The 21,117-nt window shown below is 42.8% G+C and overlaps 1 protein-coding gene across 1 annotated transcript; it reads left to right on the forward strand.

The window, feature by feature from the left end:
* Positions 1-14,777: 14,777 nt before the first annotated feature.
* LOC125719312 (iroquois-class homeodomain protein IRX-4-like) lies at positions 14,778-17,786 on the forward strand. The gene is made up of 5 exons (XM_048993970.1): positions 14,778-14,822; positions 15,212-15,454; positions 16,080-16,186; positions 16,604-16,908; positions 17,128-17,786. Exons 1-5 carry the CDS (start codon positions 14,778-14,780, stop codon positions 17,784-17,786), a joined length of 1,359 nt encoding a protein of 452 aa, XP_048849927.1.
* Positions 17,787-21,117: the final 3,331 nt, after the last annotated feature.

The following is a 21,117-nucleotide window of genomic DNA, read 5'->3' on the forward strand; positions in this document are numbered from 1 at the left end:
CAATTTCATTGTCTTTGGGAAATTTAATTTTCAAAGTTTTTAATTGACATTCTGGAGTAACAGGTGCTAATTTGGTTATGGATCATTTCAGCCAATCACCTGTTTGGGAAATGGATACTGCAACATTAAAAGCAAACAATGAAAATGACTTCAGATTGAATTGGACTCCTTTACCCTGGACAAAACAATGCTATGTTGTCCTGAGTGTCATTAAACCTGAAATGTAGGGCAGTGCTTTGTTAATGGAATGAGCTGGCCAGCACAGAAATGACGTCCCAGGTTATTATAAGTACGATCAAACAGATTCTCAGAGTGACAGATTAACTGGCAAACTAAGGCGAGGTCACACCCTGGATAACCTTGATTTTAGCTACTTCTCAGCACCCTGAATAATTTTAGTAGTTATTGTTCTTCTGTGAACAGACCCTGCCTTTTACTCAGTATTGAGGAACTCATTTCGTTTGTAAATAATGCTGTGAACCAGCTGCTGGGCAGTTATTCTTTGGTGCAGCTGAATCCCCTCCATCGTTGAGGATTTTGGAATCGAGACCGATCTGTCTGAGCTCATTGATTTTCAGACTGAGGTGAAATGAGTGGTGAAAATCATGGTGCGAATCATTCAGCACTGACAATGAATGCTGCTCCCAGGAACACAAACTTACGTAACAAGGAAACTTAGAGATACCTGACAAGAGATTTATTTATTTATTTTATGGTAAAGCACACCTCTTACCGTCTGCAGGTGTCTTCACTCAAACAAGCCACCCTTGTCATGATGATGGAAGATGGACAAATGTAGCTTCAAGGCTCTTTCCGGTGTATAACAGAAATAAGGAATGTCGGAATCAAACTTGTTTGTTTCCAAATCGATGTGCAAACTTGAAGGAAAACAATTTGATTTCACCATTTAATGGGTCCGAACTGTATGCCTGATAAACTGCACTAAGCACAGACCTATTTAGTCCTGTGTCTCTTTTCTGAGTTTTTAGTGTCCTGCCGGAGTTGCCATGTATTGTCAGTCAAGCTGCATTTTACAGATTTCGCAACAATACAGAATTAGTCCTAATCTGGGCCAGCTGGGGTCCCTATATTTCTCTTCTTAACCGGGGTTCCCATCATTTAATCTACTCAGAAATGACACGGATTATTCAGTTAAAAAGATCCCAGAAGAGAACAATGACCAGGTAACACATTTTGAAACCCCCCACCCACCCCCACCCTGCCCACCCCACCACATATAAAGTTATTTTAAGGCGCTTAGCATAACAGCATCTGCAAAGATCAGTCACCTAATAGGTTATTAACCCCTGAGAGAGCTTTGAATTCATAGCTGTCGCTCAGATCTGTGACTGACAGTCTTGCTGATGCAGCCTTTGTTTGCTATAATATCCCGAAGCCCATATCATCCTACGGCAGCCTGTCACTGCGGTGCTGACAGACTGCTCTCCTTCGGCTTAATGTTCTTATTCTTGTTCCCTTTTATAGAAAGACAGCTCTATTATGCTGCAGAGAAAAGGATTTGTCAGTTTGTCGGCCCTATTAAAAGCACCGCCTCTCCTTTCCCTCGAGGCGTTTAAATCACGATGTCATGAATTAAACCTCTTATGACCCTAGAATGGCTAAGCAGCTGGAAGATGGATGGATGGAGGGATTATTTGCACCTCAAAGTCATGACTTATACCTGATCGAGCCCTATAAACCGAACAGATTCCTGAGTAATTTCATGCATATGAATGATCCAAATTAACCAGAGGTGGACATTTCAGGTCCAGAAAGTGAAATTCCAGAGCAAGATTATGTTTCAACCAACCAGTTGAGTACAAAGTGTTACAGTCACAGAGGACTCGGCCGGGTAGCTAAAAGAAGATCTTGGTGTGGATTTTTCACATTCTGGATCTGAAATGTCCACCTCTGAGAATAACAAGATGTATATTCCAGTTAAAACTCAACAGCCATGGTTATTCTGGAACGTTCCTCTGTCCACATTCAGTTGGATTCGGTTCAGCGGTAAACATGTGCATTTGCATTGACTTCCCACAAAAGAGGAAGATGTGCAATTATGCGTTTTTGAATGCATGTGTGCTGTCGTTACATAACTGGCAGTGGGCAACGTTAATTTAGGAGAATCCGCCATTAAATAATTTTATCTTGTCTTGATGACCAGATGTGAAGTAAGATCTTCCTTCTTGCTCGTAAGAATTGGTTTTTGTCTGAAAGACTAGATAGACCGATCTATTATTTATCATGCAAATCATTTCTTAAAAGAGTATAGATTCCTGGTTCGGCTTTTGACTGGCAGTTGGGGTGGGGTGGAGAGAGGGCGGGTGGTGGGGGTTCATGCAGAGATAGATCTGGTTTGGGGATGCTGGAGAGATGGAAGACATTAGCACAACCAAAAGAGAATGTCAAACCCCAGCCATCATATCGGCTCCATGGAGTTAGGGGGAGGGGAGGGCAGTGAAGTGGGAGGGGGTCCATTAATCTTTCAATTCCAAGTTTCGATTTTAACTAAAAGCATCATTCAGCATCAAGGGAGGCTGGATGATCACTTCTAATTTGTAAGGTGGTCCCTGCATTTTGTTTATGCAAAGGAGGTGACAGAGGAGATTGATGACAGGTGCGCTCCCTGTCGCACGCGGACGCCCGCCGCCTCCTTCGCTCCCGCTCAGATTGATCGCGAGCTGCGTGACTCCTGCCCCGCCTTGGCCTGTTCCTCATCCAATCACACTTCTCATTACAGTAGCACTGGATGGAAGTGCTTTGGTTTAAAAGAGGTCAGAAAAAGGAGGGAGTCAGCACACTGATAAGCAAGATTGGGTAAGATCAGTGTAGCATCAGAAGGTTCCGGGTAAGTGGATGGAATTTTAGGCATATTTCTAGAATAGTGTCACAAGGGGAAGGGGCTGAGGTGCCTCCTCAGGACTGTCATGAAGGACACAGATCTGATGTTTCTTCTGATGTTTCTATGGGCTTTTGGGAGAAAACACTCCATCCATGATTCTGGATGTTTAGAAGGTTTTGGAAGCATAAACCTCCGACTTTGATATTGATGCAGCATGGTGAGATTTTGAGCAAAATTACTTTGATACTGGCCCTTTAATTTGGATGGCAATTGTACATTAATTTTACTGGGATGCTCTCCATGCTGGCTCTGCACGTGTGCAGTTGTCCTCCTTGCGACCATGTGGACTTCCACAAGGCTTTAGTGGAATTCTGCCTCTTAGATGCCTTGGGTGTGGCATCATGTTCACCCTCGTGCAAATTAGGGTTTAAATCCAGAGATTTGCCAGTCAAGTAGCTTGATCTTCCTCTTCTCGAAATCCCCCCCATGTTTGACATATAGCACAGGCTAGATCATGCTGAAAGACGCCTGACCAGTAAATGCAACAATGATGAAATTTCCTACATATTATGGGGTAACCCCACCCCATGGAAAAAGTGACTAATGAAAGCATATTGTTGGCATTCCGGAATGAAACTGAAAATCAGATTGTAAAAAAAATTACTACTTAAAATGACTATAAGGGTGTAAGACTGCACACCCTGTAGTGCACTGACATCCTGTCCAGGTTAACATGCCAACTAGAAACTACCAGAGTTGTTTACAGTCTATAGGAGGTTCGCAAACAGCAGGTGCAAAGATGGACAGGAGAGTCATCCAGAAATGCTCAAGTATGGCAGCAGTCCTCACATGGAACAAAGTGTCAAATTATTGGGGATATCCCGTGATTTATAGCTTGTGGAGTTGACTCGGGGCGAAGCTGGTTTCTCCTTCACCCACATCGATGGTGATTGTGTTTCAGCTGTCTCAGCCATGTCCTCGGCCCACCCCGTCCACTTAAAAGAGCATTAATCATCCCCTCCCCCCTCACCCCACCAGCATGAGGCTCAAAGCATTAACAGACATGGAAGTAACTCCAGCTTAGAACTCACCAGAAACACTTAAGCAGTCCCCAGACCCTCCTCTGATGTATACATGCCTTCCTCTGGCTGGGTGATCGATCATCAGCATTCAGAGAAGCGAGAGAAGAGGGTGGTGAAAGTGCACCGAAGGAAGGTAGGATGGGGTCCGGGGGTCGCCTCTCTGCTCCCTGGCCGCCTCCAACATGGATCCCAACCCATTTATCCTGCCACCTGGCCGTCCCCCCTGGTACTGTGCTTCGCTAAATTGTTCCGGAAGAATCTGGAAGGTATACAGCATGTGGCATGAGTGCAGCTACCTTGGGGTTTAGGATGGAGGTGAAGACAGGAAGCTGAAAGTTAATACCTTCAAAGGGTAGTAAGTTAGGTCTAATAAGAAGAGCCTGGAGGAGATATTACCAAGGGTGATCAGTGATTCTCACGGGCACTCATCTGCTCGGGATGTGTTCCGATTTTCACACAGCAATTAAAAAAATTATGTAAATCTAGGGCTTATGAAATGTCTAACAGCGTCAGCATTCCTAAAGCACGAGAATGGACAGTTAGGGTTAGGGTTAGGTTTAGGGTTAGGATTAGGATTAGTGGTTAGGGTTGAGGTTATGGTTATGGTTTCAGGGTTGCTGCCGAGCTCTTTACCTGGTGGCCTAAAAATCACTACATCCCATAATGACATAGTGAGGTTTACATGCAGATGATGCGGGCTCTGCATAATGATGTAATTACAAGGTTCAGTGATTTGCTACACATCACCATGTTCAGGGGGATGTGAAAATAAGCAAGTTAATGGATGACTGCTTGAGGAAGCTGTATCCTAGTCAATAAAACAGGAAAGGGACAGACCCTCCGTTTAATAGGCTTTTGTGGGTGATCCTGTGGGTGGGGGGTGGGTGGCTGTGAGTCAGGGTTGTGTTCTTCCAGGTGACAGATGGATCATTGCTTATTTAACATCTGCAGCCTGATTCTGTGTAGGGACAAGAGCTACTTGATTTATGGAAATAATCGAACAGCAGCTGTCTGCTGGAATAAAAAGACCAATTCCGTTATATTTTTAATGGTTGGTTTACCTTCTTATGCTAGCATCTGTATGTGAGTAGATGCATGTTTCCAGATCTAATGTTCTTAACCCTGTAAGTAATGATTTGGTGACCCAAACTGAGAAAGGAAGTAGAGGATCTCCCTGTAATGTTTCCTGGCAAGTGAAAACATCGACAAGCTGGCTATTGGTCACCAAACATCCCAAAGCAGAGACTATGAACACAAACACAACTGCAAATGTAGAGATGCAAGAGACTCGATAAAAAATAAAAATAAAAGTACAAAGTCTAATGCTCAGGGAACAGCAAAACTGAACCCTGTGCAAAGCTCACTGATCATTTTTATCAAACTCAGGACCTCATAAAGCAGGTGTAACACAGCTGTTATAAGTTTGTTCTGTTTTTTTTTCATGGAGATTTAGAAGATCCATCTCCTTGGATCCCACCTGCTAAAGTACTCATCTCTGACAGTCAATAATCCATGATTAGAGTGACCCTTGATGACGTGCGACATCCCCATCGACCTGATAAATAGTCGGGATATATTTTGTTACCTTCTGATCATGACAGGATTCGAGTGGACAAGCAACAGAAGGAATCGTGATCCCAGAGGACCCGCCTGAGTGTGGGCAGGAAGGAAGGCTGTCAAGAGATCGTGACGTCCTGCAGTAAGACCTGACGAAAAGCCACCACTTACAGCCCAGGTGTCTCGTCTAAAACACGAACAGTCGGCGCTTCAAGAATTTCCATTGATTTATGTTACACTTTTTATTTCAAACATAAATGCGACAGATGAAACTGAAGCTCTTGAATAATAAAACGGGTCTTTCGACTTAGAATGCGGGGCAGTTTTCTACTGACTAGAGAAGTGGTGAGAGAAAAGATTAGGGGTTTGTTATTTAACAAGTCAATGTTTCTATCAAGTCAAGTCAAGAAGACCATCTAATAAAGCAGGAAAAATAATAAAAACTGAAATATTAGTTTGGGCATGCAACATCAGCAGATCATTCATTGGGTGACTACCTCCCAGGATCTAACTTTTGCTTATGGAGGCCTGATGGAGCGCTCGGCCTCCTGGATAATGGCATTTACGTTTATTAGTGGGTACTCATCAAAGCTGTTAGCACTTTTGAATGGGAACAATGCCTTTCCAATTACAGCATTGTGAGCTGCTGGGACCTGATTATGAATATAAGCAATTAGTGGCAAAGTCATTTATATAATGCTGGTTAATGTTGGTAACGTTATTTGCGTCCCTGGTAAGTCGGAAATCGGGCTCTGATTGAGCTAAGCCCCGTTCCCTGTATGTCCCCAGAGACACTTCAGAGCTACTTGCGTTTCCCGTTAATCAATCGCCAGATGAGTGGACCGGCGTCCCCGTGAGCCTCCAGTTGTCGCGACGGGTTGAAAGTCATCAGTGTTATGGGTATTGATGAGGGATGAAATGGAGTCTGACACGCGAGGCAAGGCTTGGGGGCTGGGGTGGGGAGGGGGGGGGGGCAGGCTCCCATCAGGCAACCAACCTGCCAGATTAGGAAGAGGGGGTCAGCACCGGTCACATGACAGCATCCTGAAAGGGAACAGCGCCCTCTGTAGCTGTTCAGTTACAGCTGCGGGAGTTTGGGGCATGAAGACCAACTGGGTTGGGGGAAGGGGCATGAGGCAGGGGCGGGACAGACAATCTGTTGCCGTGGTTAGATGACAAGGAATGGTGGTCTGCTGATAGCAAATGTGTGGGGAGAAGGGGATATCCTAGGGGAGCATCATTCTTGAATGGGCTGCAATCTGGGCAAGGGGGCGGGGCCTGTCAGATGGTCAGAGTTCTATGGAGGAGGCCCCAGCGGAGGACGGCACCCCAGGCGGCCGTCAGTGCCACAAAAAATTACCCTACGCCTGGCACAGGTGCCGAGGAGGGGCTGGAGGGTGAAAGTCATAGGGAGCAGGACAGACTGTTGCTTGAAACAGCATTATGCTAATTAGACACATCCTGAGCCAATCACCAGCTGCAATATGCCAAGCTCCTCCCACACACTGCGTGATTGACGTGACCATCAGTCATCTGTCCACAGCTGCATCTTTCACTGACGCTACAGACATGCTTACTATTGAAAGGCACGTTTCTTTTATTTTAGAGACAATGGCTGCCATCTCCCTCATTTCCTCAGCGGTTTATGGGGACACTGGGGAACATATTTGGTCACAAAGCCTAAATGGTCCTGGTTTGATCACTGGCTGTACCCAAGGGGTTCTCGCAAAGACTGCTGTGTGCAATAATGTAATTTTAAACTAATTTTAAAATGATCTGAACACCATGTTTAAACAAATGCTAAATTATGATGAGATTACTATTTTACGTGTTGGGTTTCAATCCTGCCCCAGCTCTGTGGCTGGGGGTGTGCATGTCCACACTGCATTAATGTGTCCCCCCCCAAGTCAGACATCATTCTGCTTGGCGAATAGACTTCTCTCAGTTTCCCACAATGTTCCATCTTTTGTTTTTCACCCAACACCACCACCGGTAAACTGGAAACCAGGAGCAGACTGGCCACAAAAAGCAACCCCGGAATTTGACTACCCTAATTTGATCATTTGTCACTGTCTGTGGGAGGGAGGCAGGGGGGTCTCCTTGGTATGTTATACTGATAATGGTCAGATATGCCATACAATGCCAGTGTTGGGGAAGAAGGACCGATTCTCACCAGACTGGCCCACCGGGAAAATTCCCCAACTGCCCATTGGCCAGTCCACACCTGCTAGAGACCTCTCTCTCCATCCTATACCGAATAAATCATTGAAAATATGTTGGGTCATTTTAATAGCCTTTTGGGCTAATGTCTAGGATCTGAAAGTTAATTTTGAAAGGAGATACATTGGTTCAGCGTGGATTTTTTTCCTGGAATAATTCTGGTTGCTTTATCGTTGATACATTAAAACGATACCCAGAATAACCAGTTGAGGGCGCCTGTGAATCCCTTAAACTTCAATCGCTCTGAAATAGAGAAATCACGTCCTTAACTCAACGTTTACGACGTTATCTTCCTTCACAGCGAAGTACGTCAGCAAATATTTTTATAAAGCGGCTATTGAAACATTTTAAGTAATGGAAATGTTGTTAAATAATGTACCAAATAATGTTTTTTTTCTAACTAAAACTTCTCCACGAAATAAAGAGCCAAGTCACCATCTAAAATCCTTCCCGAATACTGGATACCTTATTTAACAGGAAATTAATTAAAACCGGGTGTAGTCACTAATTGTGGGCAGCAGCCGCACACATTATTAAACAAGCAGGCAACAAGTTCCCCAAATGAATTTATCTTGCATTTTACATCTGATGTAATACACAGTACAATCTCAGATAAATCTGTTTTTAGTGCCCTTTTGGTATTTGCTGAATAAAAAAAACACATGATATGCAGTTAAATTTCTTCTTCTGCATTTGTTATTATAATTGTGTGTAATTTTGCATAATCTGCTTAATTGTTACATCTGTGCTCTGTCCCTGCTTAAGGGTATAACTTTTCTCTCTTTTTTGCATTTTGAAATTCTGTCTACCAAACAAATTGATCTCAATTACTGTTCAATTAAAATTCCAGTTCAGGCACATACATGCTCACGTGAAATACGTACTGAATTCATGGCCAGGTAAAGGGTTTTTAACACCGCATATCTTAGCATTTTTGGGTACGATCCACTCGATGTAAATCCCCAGTAAGGACTATCTGAAAAGGAAAGAAAATAAGGGAAGATTGAAAGCGGTGATCCCTGCTTAAGGGTATAACTTTTCTCTCTTTTTTGCATTTTGAAATTCTGTCTACCAAACAAATTGATCTCAATTACTGTTCAATTAAAATTCCAGTTCAGGCACATACATGCTCACGTGAAATACGTACTGAATTCATGGCCAGGTAAAGGGTTTTTAACACCGCATATCTTAGCATTTTTGGGTACGATCCACTCGATGTAAATCCCCAGTAAGGACTATCTGAAAAGGAAAGAAAATAAGGGAAGATTGAAAGCGGTGATCCGGCCTGTAGAGACACCTTACCGCAGTGAAGCGTTTTGGGCAGTAATGGACAGAAAGGTCAAAGGTCACAGCTACAGAGCCAGCTGGCTCAGGCTGTCCGTGTTCATGCTGGCACTGCCAGAGTAACCTTTCAGGAAAACGAATCATTTTAATGGACACATGGTTATTCGTCTGCGTCGTGGGAAGAGTGAGCGACTATGTCTTTGTGTAATCGAGTCTCTTACTTCTGTAACTTTGTGCTGCTTGGCGGGAATTGGATTGGCGATGCAGCACCCAGCCTCACCTCAACAGTCGGAGTCACACTCCCGAACCACACAAAGACACAGGAAACAGTCAACATGTGCTAGGGCTATTTTCTAGGACACGCTGGAGAGGACTTTCCAGTCACCCCCCCCCCCCCCCCATACGCGTTTCAAGCTTCAGGAGTAAACGGCATTTTCAGCTCACCGCACTGCTACGCTCTATGCATTTTCCTGCCTCATTCAGCCTGGGCCCAGAGGGACACTTGCGAGCTTAAAAACACTTTGGCCAATTTCCTTTTTAAGTGGCTGGTGAACTTCTCATGACACTTTGTGTGTTTCTGCTTTGTGTGAGTCACACTCGTGCCTCGCCTGGAATGTGGAGGGGACAGAGAATGCAGATGCTGGTGTCGAAGGTGCTTTAGATGCTGGGCGTCCTTGGTGTGAAAATGAAAACGGAAATGGACCAGGAACTGACCCCTGGGGATCAGGCCGGCAAGGATGACCTCCAGCAAGCCTGGGAGGAGTGACCCGTGGTTTGGGAGTCAATTTACATTTATTTATTTAGCAGACACTTTTGTCTGAAGTGGAGAAAGCTTGGGGTCAGAGAGCAGAATCCAGAACGCCACCCCTGCTTACAGCGTAGGTTAATTACCTTGCTCAAGAGCTCAGTGGCTGTATAAGTACTTTGCCGGCCTTGGAACTCAAACCCACAACCTTCCACATACAGATTTCTAACCCACTGTTCTAGTCACCATCCAGGCTTAAGAGGAATGTTCACTCCTGCCTTACCCCTCCCCCTCCCCATGTTAATGCTTTTTATACAAACAATGAGATATCTATCTAGCTTACAGCAGAAACACTGGAACCCGGAAGATCATTCTATTAGAGTGTAGGTTCGTGGGAACACTGTGATACTGGCCTCGCGTGATATTAAACATTCAGCACATTTGTTTTGAGACCCGTGCCGGTGTCAAAGTTCAACACCGGGAATGAAACTCGTGATGCAGTGATTTCTCTTCACTTCGCAGTCTGAAAAAGACCAGATCGTCATACGCCATCAGCCATGATTATTTGAGTTTCTATGCAGATTTGTGTGGGGGGTTAGGGGCTGTAAGGATAGGGGGCATGTTAGCCTGCCTGCAGACCCTCAGAAGCAACAGAATCAAATATTTATTCCGGCCTTGTAGTTGGGAGCAGATGGAGGAGCGCTGCCACAGGTGTAGCGCTCAATAGATGGGCTTCCATGTGATAAATTGAATGCTTCTCTGAGGCCAGTCTGGAGCGGTGGCCTCCTGTACCCTGGGAGCCGGCTCCTTTTTGCAAAGAGTGGTTGGGGACGTCTCCGAAGGCCTCCGATTCAATTAGGCCGGCCTCCCGTCCCCATCTCCAGTGCTCCGGGCCGCGACGCTCACAGCCGTGGGGAATTGGGCTGGCTTTCTGGCGGAGGATGCGGCCACCGAGCCGTTAAATGCGAAGCCTCTTATCACGGCAACAGTGACAGTGGGAGCCCCTTGGAAGCAGAGCTACGCAGGTCCATCCAGTCGGCGTGCCCACGCAAAGGCCCTTAGGAGTCTTCATCGCTTACCTCTTCATCCTCGTGCCTCACAGCACCTGCGTGGGTCGGTATTTTCAGTGAACATTCTTTCATTCAGTCTGAGTCACCATGACCACAGCGATTGTATCACATGACATTATCAAAGTGCTAGCTGTCAGTAACATGTATGGTGCTTTTTAAATGATATGAAATAATATCTTATATTTGTGAATGTTGAATTTTACAAGCTCCAGGTTGGTGCATCTGATCTTTCTGCAAGTGTCCCAAGGACAACTGCCCTCTCAGTCCTACATTTCCCAGAAAGCCACAGAGAATTAGTGTGTAATTGGCCAGGTAAGCAAATAGGAAAACACATGATTTATGGAACATCGATGATAGGTAACTAGAGTTTCTTTTAATTGTAATTTTCCATATGATACTCAAATAAATAGCTTCCTGTTGATTATTCAGGATAGGAGATCATATCGGTAGATGGTTATTTGATTATGTTGATGATGATGATGGTTGTGGTGATAGATGCTTAATGAATCCCCTAAGAGATATTAAGTAATTAATGAATAAAATGCATTAATAATCTTTACACTTCAGTCTGTTTTTTAGAAAATGAAAACCACTACACAAGCACCCTTGATCATAAATCACTCATCTCCAGGATTCTTGGCTCTAATATCTACCTAGAAAACTTGGCACATGGTTTAATTAGCTGTTTTTCCTTTAAAAAAAAAACTATTAATTATACTGAGAGCAATTAGGAGAGACACTTGGAGTTTAGCCTGGACAGTGGAGTCAAGACCATCACTCATTACGGAAAGTGGCATCCTTAATGATCTTTATTGACTACAGGGAGTCGGTGGCTAGATCCAATGTTCTCTCCTCCTCTTGAAGGCATTGAAGGCACATCGGCCAGTAAGGCGCCTCCTACTGGTCCACAAACTCTACCTTCCAATATAACTTTCAAAGTCTGAAAGTTCACAGTCTGAAGTGAGACTGGCGCTGTGGGCTGCACTGCACCCTTGCACCACCCTGCGTAGCGGTTAGGGATCTTCTCCCTGTCTTATGTGAGTTGCAAGATTTTCCAGATTCTCCAGTTTTCCTTTAGAGTCCAAAGACACAGACCTACCATTTAGATAAAACGTGACCAAAGGATTATGAATACAGAATAATTTCTACAGTGAAACAATTTAATCTGTATGGCAAATAAACATTCTCAGGAGTAATTCTGTAAATGTTTAAAACCTTCCGATACATACAGAGCAGCATAGTGAAAAGTTCCACGTCCTCATCAAGCATAAATGGTGACTATTCAGCTTTGAGGGACCACTGGCCACGTACGACTGGAACCTCATTGCCTTGTCAGTCATCCAGGCTGCCTGGGGGGCCCAAAGCTCAGTCTTCCTCATGTCAGTCGTCAGTGGGGTGTGGCTGCCTGCCCTTCCTGTCATGCCAAATCAGTCCCCCCCCCCAGGAGAAGTGAGCTTCCATTAACCTGCCTGCATGTGGTCAATCACGTCTGTTCACACACAGACACGTAGGAACCGACCCAGAAGGGTGGAGTCATATGATCCTACAGAAGGGGTGCAAATGGCCGATTTTAAAATGGAGGTCAAAAGCAATTCCTTATAAAGGAGTTACTTACATCCTGTTTCTGTAACTCATACATGTCCTTCATGTGGGATTTTCTGTTTTTAACTCGCAGCCCATCTGTGATAAATCACCACTGTTTTCTCATTTTTCGTGTCAGTGTTATAAAGTCAGGCCTGTTCACCTCCAAAGTGAGGGTCTGCCAGCATGCCGTCTCCGGGCTGTTAGGGGATCAATCCTGCACCCAGCTGGTGCCCTGGCTCCATGATACCTAACTTTGTGCTGTTTTGTAAGGCGTCCCACTGAGGATGATGGATAGATGTGGTGGGATTATACTTCACCACGCATCTTTTGCTGAATATGGAGAAGGACTGCAGAACCTAACAAGCCGTATTTAGGATTCCCTGATACTCACAGTTCTGTGCTGCAGAGCTCCTTCCTTCCTTGTCCTGTATCCATCCGCCATGTTTTCTGTCCCTGGGTCACCTTGGTCTTTTACTGTCCAATTGTTTGGTGAGTTACTGCTACTAATAATGATTTGGTCATTGCAGCACTATGACATCACAGTGGCATCAATGTTGCCTCATCAATGTGCAACGAGGTGCCTCGCTCATTTTTTACTCAAGCAGCCGAGCATGTGGAACTTTCATTGAGCTAAAGTTAACGAGAGGTGTTATTTTACATTTTCAGGGAAATTAATGTCCACCAGGGGGAGATAAATGCGTGCATTTGGTAAAACAAAATTAAAACAAAACCGTGGATGATGGTCGGGGTGAGGAATCAGTTCTGCATGCAATCAAATGGAGACAGTTTGTGGGCCAAGAGGTTAGGATGCAGTGCTTGTGATCAGAAGATTGGCTGTTCAAATCCCAGCCTGGCAGAGTGATCTGTCTGTTTGGCCTGTGATTAAGGTCCTTAACCTCCAACTGACTGGCTAAACCAGCACCTAATATCACTATAGGAACAGTGGTAGGGGCCCTCAAGCACTAAACATAAGCCAATCGTCATTATAAAAATAAATGGGTGTGGTTATAAATATCAACAAAGCAAACCCCTTCTCACGCATGCCCATGTGAATGGCCATTAGGAATATTGATGATATGAAACTCATTTTGCTATATTTGTTAAATCACTCATTTTGGAACTAAGTAAAGTTATTCCTGTCTTCTGTTTTGATCTCTACTTGTACCTGTTTATTTAAAAGCAGCTATACTCAGCGTGCCTCGGGAGCTGCCTTCCTTATATCCAAACAACGGTCATGTTTCAGCCAGTGGCAGTTTGATATTAGGAAATGTGTTTTAACTCACAAAGCTTATCTTTGTAAAATGACCAGACTTTTGTGTCCTTACTCGGAGTTTTGCTTAATTGCTGTTCTTGCCTTTCTTAAAACATTTTCGTAAAAAAATAACGTTAAGAGAAATGTTTAAACAAATCAATACTCGGTGGTACGGTGCACGCCGATGTTCATCACACCGTGCACACCATACGTTTCCATATAACGTAAATTACATATCAAACTATGTAAGATGTCCTAGTTTTATAGCGTGTCTTATTACTTAATTTAAGTATAAGCGTTTGAATAAATAACTCCAGTCTATCTATCTATCTATCTATCTATCTATCTATCTATCTATCTATCTATCTATCTATCTATCTATCTATCTATCTATCTATCTCTTTTCTAATTTAATTTGAAGGCCTTTCGTCTGTAAATTAAAGTAATTATGCCGACAGTATTATGTTAGGCTGTTCTCTATATAAGGACTGGGTCATCAATCACCCTCAATCTATCTGTCAGTGTGGGCGGCCTTCCAGCTGGGCCAAAAAAGAGAGAAAAAAATATGGGATACACCACCAATAATTTCATCTGTAACGATATCAAACTATCTTTCGTGCCTTTAGTCTATGACTGTTAAGAATTTCCGCAAGAAGCAGTTTGCCTTTTTCAATGTAATACTCCTGGCAAGACAGTAGCTCGAAATAAAAACGAAAGAATGAATGTTTCCGTTTAAAAACTGTGTTAGTTTAGTTTAATCGCTGAATGTCATCCCTGTCCGGAAACTTTTCAATCCCGGCGAACGTGCGTGTAAGTTACATTTCTGTCGTTTTGCTCTGACGTCATAGTGGCCGGTGTTTAAAAACAGCGTGACTCCTCGCTCCTGTGTTGATGGTACTTTTTTTTGTAAAGTAACATACTTCTGACATCGGACTTTACTGCGGTGATTTGTTATTCTCTTTTATGTTTTATTCGATATTTAAGGGCATATACCAAAGAAACACGATAATAATATATTTTCTGAAAATTAATGAGCGATTTATGAAATGATATATGAGTGTGTGGTCCTTCTTGTGAGTCTGACTTTCGGTCAGTCCGTCATCCAGAAGCGGAGACCCTCGCACACCTGGATTTCTTTGCCATGTCTTACCCGCAGTTGGGATACCACTGCTCCTCGACACCGCAGGTAAGAATAGCGCCACTGGATATCGTTAATGTTATGAATTGTGTCTCAGCGTTATTGATTAGCCATTAAACAATAAACAGCCAGAATAAATGCGGGATTGAGTTAAATCTGATATCTACACTCTGAGATCCACTGTCATGTCGATTTTGCGGATCTTTTCACCTTATGTAGAACACATATAAACGTGTCGTTTTACAGGACTGCATGCCAAAACAATATCAATGATGTATAGGTTGCTTTTTGACTCGAGTTTATAATCGTAATTAGAACTCTTTAGTGCACACGGTGGTCATATGTCTATTCAGTGTCAGAATTACATACCAGTAACAGACTTTAAACGATCCAGTCCGAAAATAACCGAGTAAAATTTGTTTTCCTATTCCGCTCAGTTCCTGATGGCAACCAATTCTTTGACGGCTTGCTGCGAGTCCAGCGGCAGAGCTGCTGTTGGAGGAGGAGTGATGGCAGCTTCCCCACAGACGCCGGTGTATTGCCCGGTTTATGAGAGCCGGCTTCTGGCCAGGCATGATCTCAGCCCCGCCGGTTCTCTATACGGGAATCCCTACCCCAGAAGCCAAGGCTACGGGAATTACGTTACCTACGGGACAGACGCTTCAGCCTTCTACCCCCTGGTAAGCGGTCCTGGATCTTCCCTTCAGTCTGTATGTGGTTATATCCCACCGGAACGAAGTACTCGTTAATGACTGACATTCATCTTTTGGGCTTGAGAGAAGCTATAGATGTTTGACGCATGTAACTGGACATTAGGCTATTTAATGGGACGTTTTGCAAAACATAGACATGACTCTGGGCTTATTCGGATTTATAAGCACGTTTATTTATTTTTTTAACGTGTACGGCATATTATTTTGATCCATTAACTATAAGTTCGAATGATTAAATGGCGTGATATGTCTTAACTGATTTACGGGCGGCCCGTAATTTAATCGATACTTAATTTTCAGTTATTGCAGTATTCAGTGAATAGAAATCGAGTAATAAGGTTTTGCTATTTAAAACCATCGTTCTAGTTTTTATAAAGTATGTAAAATGCCGTCTTGAAACGCACAGTGGAGTACAGAAATAGATGTGTAATTGATGACTAATTAAAGGATGAATTTTGATTTCACCCCTTCGATGAAATCTCTCACACCTCGCAAATATGAACGATGAGCATCGCTGTAAAGGTTAGCATGCCTGGGTGCATGAGTATCAGCCTCTGTGGCCTGGTCTGCAGTGTATCGTGTGCGTTTGCAGAGCGCATTTGAAGCCAAAGACGGGGGCGTCTCCGCGCCTGCCGGCATCCCCCCCGCTGCCGCCTGTTACCCCTGTGACTCCGCTTTGGGACAATACTCATACGACAGGTATGAACGACATAAAGTAGACTGCACGAGGTCCAAGAGAGGCAACCTGTAAAGTTCATTATTTAGAAGGAAATTGAATCTCAATCTCAAACTGCATTCAGCACCAACAGTTATGTACTTTTCCCAATACATTTAAATTTAATACAGCAATTCTCAACAATAACGTTTAATATGTGTACAACAAATATGATGCGATTTAACTAATGGGGAAACTGCTGTTGCAATATTGAAGCACCCTGTCTTATCCTTCGTCGTTATGTAGTGTTGAACTAACTTCCACAGCGGAATAGCTATATAATTACAAGAGTTACTTTTTATTACTGACAGCACTGTTTGTACAAGTACCCAGCCCACCTGAGCTCTTGTGTAAATTATTTATTAAGGTAAGACTCTGAGTCTTCCTGTCTGTACCGCTAGATACGGATCGATGGATGCCGGGGCGCGGAGGAAAAACGCCAGCCGCGAAACAACGAGTACGCTGAAAGCCTGGCTCAACGATCACCGCAAAAACCCGTACCCCACCAAGGGGGAAAAGATCATGCTGGCAATCATCACCAAGATGACCCTCACCCAGGTGTCCACCTGGTTCGCCAACGCCCGCAGGAGACTGAAGAAGGAGAATCAAATGACATGGCCCCCACGGACCAAAAGCTCCGACGACAAGAGCTATGATGACGATGAAGAAGATGGTGAACTAATCAAAGGCGAAAACAGAGACCATGGTTAGTACGCATAGTAACACAAGATAAATTTTTTCGCCGCAGATCATTTTCTTCTTAAATTTCTTTCTCTGAATATATATCAAAGGCACGTCTATTCGTTCTATTGGCCTATTTTATCCTGAGAGTAATTTTACATAAGAATTCCAAGTGTATTCTGGGGTTGATCTGCATTTAAGCTGCGTGTTTTGTTAATATGTTAAATCGATGTATATGTTTCAGAGCATCAAGCACTGGGAGAAAAAGATTTCCGACTAAGTGATATGGAGGATTTCCATTCGATCGCTTCAGGAAGCCCTAACAGCGAGCTAAAGCACCCGTATCCAAGGACAGATTACCCGCATGGTCGCCCCAAAGTATCCCCGGGACCAGCCTGTACCGAGGACGGGGATCTGACCAAAAGCTGCTTGCGAAGATTTCCAGACAGCTGCGAAGGAAATATTAACGGCAGAGGGCTGACAGAAATAGTTTATAGGGAGGAATCACAAACCAACAAGCCGAAAATATGGTCTCTGGCACATACGGCCATTTCTTTGAACCCAGCCGAATATCCATCCTGCATGCATAAATGTGCGTCGCCAGTGTCCAACTCTGTGAAAAGCACGGACAGGCAACAGGATTCCCCAGTAGCCACTTTGAGGAGCTGGGTTGACGGGGTCTTCCATGACCCGTTATTTCGGCACAGATCTGTAAACCAGGTGCTGGTTAATACCACGGTATCTGGAGCCTCGACAAAATGCGCTGTAGTGGAGGCGTCTGCAATCTGCGACTCATCTTTCGGCGTGATGAAGGAGCAAGTAGCGTCAATAAAGCATCAACAGCCAAATAAATACTTGTCGGATTTTCCGAAACCAGGAAGCAAACTGTTTTTCTCTTATTAAAAAAAAAAAACAATCTAGCTTGACAGTCTTGTCAAAACTCTGGGAAATACTATAAGTGGAAATAAATAATGGCAGTAAAATCGCACATGAAGCGTCCAAAGAGGGACATTTTCGTTATAGGTCTGTCTGTCTCGTGACTTTCGTTAACCACTGCAAAATTGCACAGAACCACACACATTTCCCTAAACAGGAATTACACGTTTTCTCGTTGAAAAATACTTTTTTTCCCCTATGGGGGGGGATCTGCTGTCCTTGGTGCTGAAATGAGTTTAACAGTGTCCGTGACGGGTGAAGCGAAAATTATCTGTCGTATTCGTGCATTTTTTAAAGAAATCCAAAATAGCAGGTACCTTGTAATATAATGTAAAAGACTTCTAAAGTTAAGCAATATATTGTAAATATTATAGTACAATTTTTATCTTAACCCTTATATATATGTTCATTGTTTTGAAACCAGCAACATCACGATCGTGACATGGTAATTGTATTGTACATCGTTAATAGTAATTTCCAATAGACATGAGAGAAATAAACTTGAATTGATCTTTGTTTAATGGAATGCATATTTGTATTGATCTTACTAGGCTACCTTATATGTTTTTATGTTCAGACGTTAGAAACCGGCTGTGCTGGTGCAGACCTCATATCATGCATTTTATATCGTGAGTGGAGGAAAAGATACTTGGACTCGAAACTGTAATTTGACACCGACTTTCGGTTTATGCGATGAAAAGTAAAAGTGGTTCCCGGCAATAAGGCGTGAGAGTCTTGTCTCCCGGGACCCGCGTTTCTGCGAGGGATCGACGCTTTGGGTAAGAATGTCATCAGGAGAGCCAATCGAGATAGATTTCCCCAGTGAAGTCTTGAAACACAGAGGCACGACACAAAAAAAAGCGACTCACAACCGTTAATGTAGGCTGTGTAACTTAAGTAAACCCACTATAATGTTTCCTTTATATTAGAATTCATATCATTAGGCATATATTTTGAGAAAGCGATTTTATATATGGAAATAAGTCCTTAATATTGTACGATATGTGCAAGAAATTCCACATTTTCATGAAAATGTCCCGCAACCATGCAGTTAAAATTGAACTTTTGAAGCCATTAATAGATGCTCAATTTACCTTTACATTTGATACGGTCCGTTCCATTCGTTAGGGGTGAAGCATAGTAAAATTAATTAACAGTCTACTTTTGTCATGGGCTCAAACTTAAAGTATACAATCAGTGAGCCGTTATTTTTCATTGAGGAAGTTTGAGAGCGACGACGAGAGAAGAACAAAGAACGAAAATTCATCTCTAGCCGCCAGTAAGAGAATCTCCTGACCTCAAACGACGGGACCCATAAAATATTTACAATTCCGGTCGATAATATCTAGATAGACTGTCTTTAAATATACCCACTTGGGACGTCGGGAGCGGTAATAGGTTTTGTCACAACGCCTAAGTAAAGAAGAGACAAATAATAAATCACACGATTTAATTGTTCAGTCGAAGGTACCAAGTTAGCCACCGCCGTTATGTAGGCCTATTAATGTACATCGGTGAAATAAACCAGAAACACATATAAGACCCACATATTTCACGTGAGATTATTATTATTCATGCGTCGAGAAATAAGCGTCCAATAGAACCTTAAGACCAAACGTTGGCAGAGTTATTTCCTACTTAAGATATTCTGCTAGAAGTACGTTGATTGTACTATAAATGAAAATAGGAAGCTAACCGAAGTGAATATTTGGCAAAAGACCACGATGGTTTCATGCCATGAGCACATGAAAGTAGCTTTGGCTATTGATTAAATAACGATTCTCGTTTATTTAACTGGAAATGACAGATCGTGTTAAATGATTTTAAGTATAATAATGGGCAGTAACTCATTAACTTTCGATGACTTGGATATAGACTGATTTATCAAAGCAGCAGGACTATCGTAATCGAAGTAAAAAATAAATGGAAGAGGAATTATGATATGTGGTAAGACTATACAATTGAATTTTAGGACCTTCTACTAAAATTAAACTACTAACTCTGTAGGCTTATTTATTTTAGTAAACACGTAAAAGAGGAGACATGTTTAAAAATATTAAATCGCACAGCAACTCATCACTGGTTAAGCAATACGGAAGAAGCGACTGATCATATTTCAGCTTAAACCTTATACGAAATGTTAAACATCTACAGGCCCATTTAATTCAACTAATTCAATTTTCCAACAGCTTATCTATTTCAAGGTTCACATATGTTTTTATTTCCAAGTATTTTAACAACGAGCTGCATTTCCCTCTATCTCGGCGCACGGCGTCCACTGCTGTCAGAGCTCAACATAATCATTTCATCTTCTTGAAATGCTGAAACGGAATTATGTTCGCGAAGCTTTCCATAATTTCACCCAACAAGCACACTAACGGCAATATATCAGCTATAGATTTCTAAAGGTGAATTTATTTAAAATAACATAGTTTGTGACTGCAGTTTTTTAAGAGTACACAGAGAAAATATCGTTTATTTTATTATATTGTAATTACATTCAGTACTATATATAAATATATACGATTATTCTATATTGACATTATAAATAAATAAAATAAAGCTATTAAATATGTTTTAACTTGTCAGGAGAGTTTTCTGTCCCGTTAGTTAGACAGCCTGGGTTCGTTTACTGGGCGGTGTTCAGTAAAGCACATCCATAATCTCCTCCCTTAATATGAAAGGGATGGTACAGGTGCAGATTCCTGGTGTCCTTTGTAAAGTCGAGCTCAGAGAGTAAGGCATTTCTCATTATTCAAGGGTGTGGGAGGCATCCTGCAAACAGGCGGCCCCGTGCCCTCCCCGCAATGTCAGCCCGCGTCTCGATAGAGGTCAGACTCTTTCAATTTGTGCGGCACCGCGTACAGTATTAAAGGCGACACCCCTAAAACAGCTTCATCAAAGCGCTTTCCCGCTACGCCCTCATATATGACTTAAACACATTTTCACGTTAAACCTCTACTCAAGTGAGCATATACTTCAACAGACTGCGAAAGCAGTAACTGAATGTTTTGTTCATTTTTTGTAATTATTTAAAAACAACTCACGTTACAGGGCTTCAGACAAAAAAAAAAACTTTAGGAGCCATTGGCTCCTAAACTCGTATAATTGGAGCCATTGGCCATTGATCTGAGGTATCTGATCTGCCTACTATTGACTTCTGCATTATTATACGAGTGCATAACTACATAATGATAAATGACACAGAATGTGCAATATTCAAGTAAGATCGTTGGACTATTGAACGTAAAGTGCACGTACAACCATTGAAATGTTAATTAAAATTCACTCGTAAAGA

Source organism: Brienomyrus brachyistius, chromosome 23 (assembly GCF_023856365.1).
Source record: "Brienomyrus brachyistius isolate T26 chromosome 23, BBRACH_0.4, whole genome shotgun sequence".
Taxonomy (NCBI): Eukaryota; Metazoa; Chordata; class Actinopteri; order Osteoglossiformes; family Mormyridae; genus Brienomyrus; species Brienomyrus brachyistius.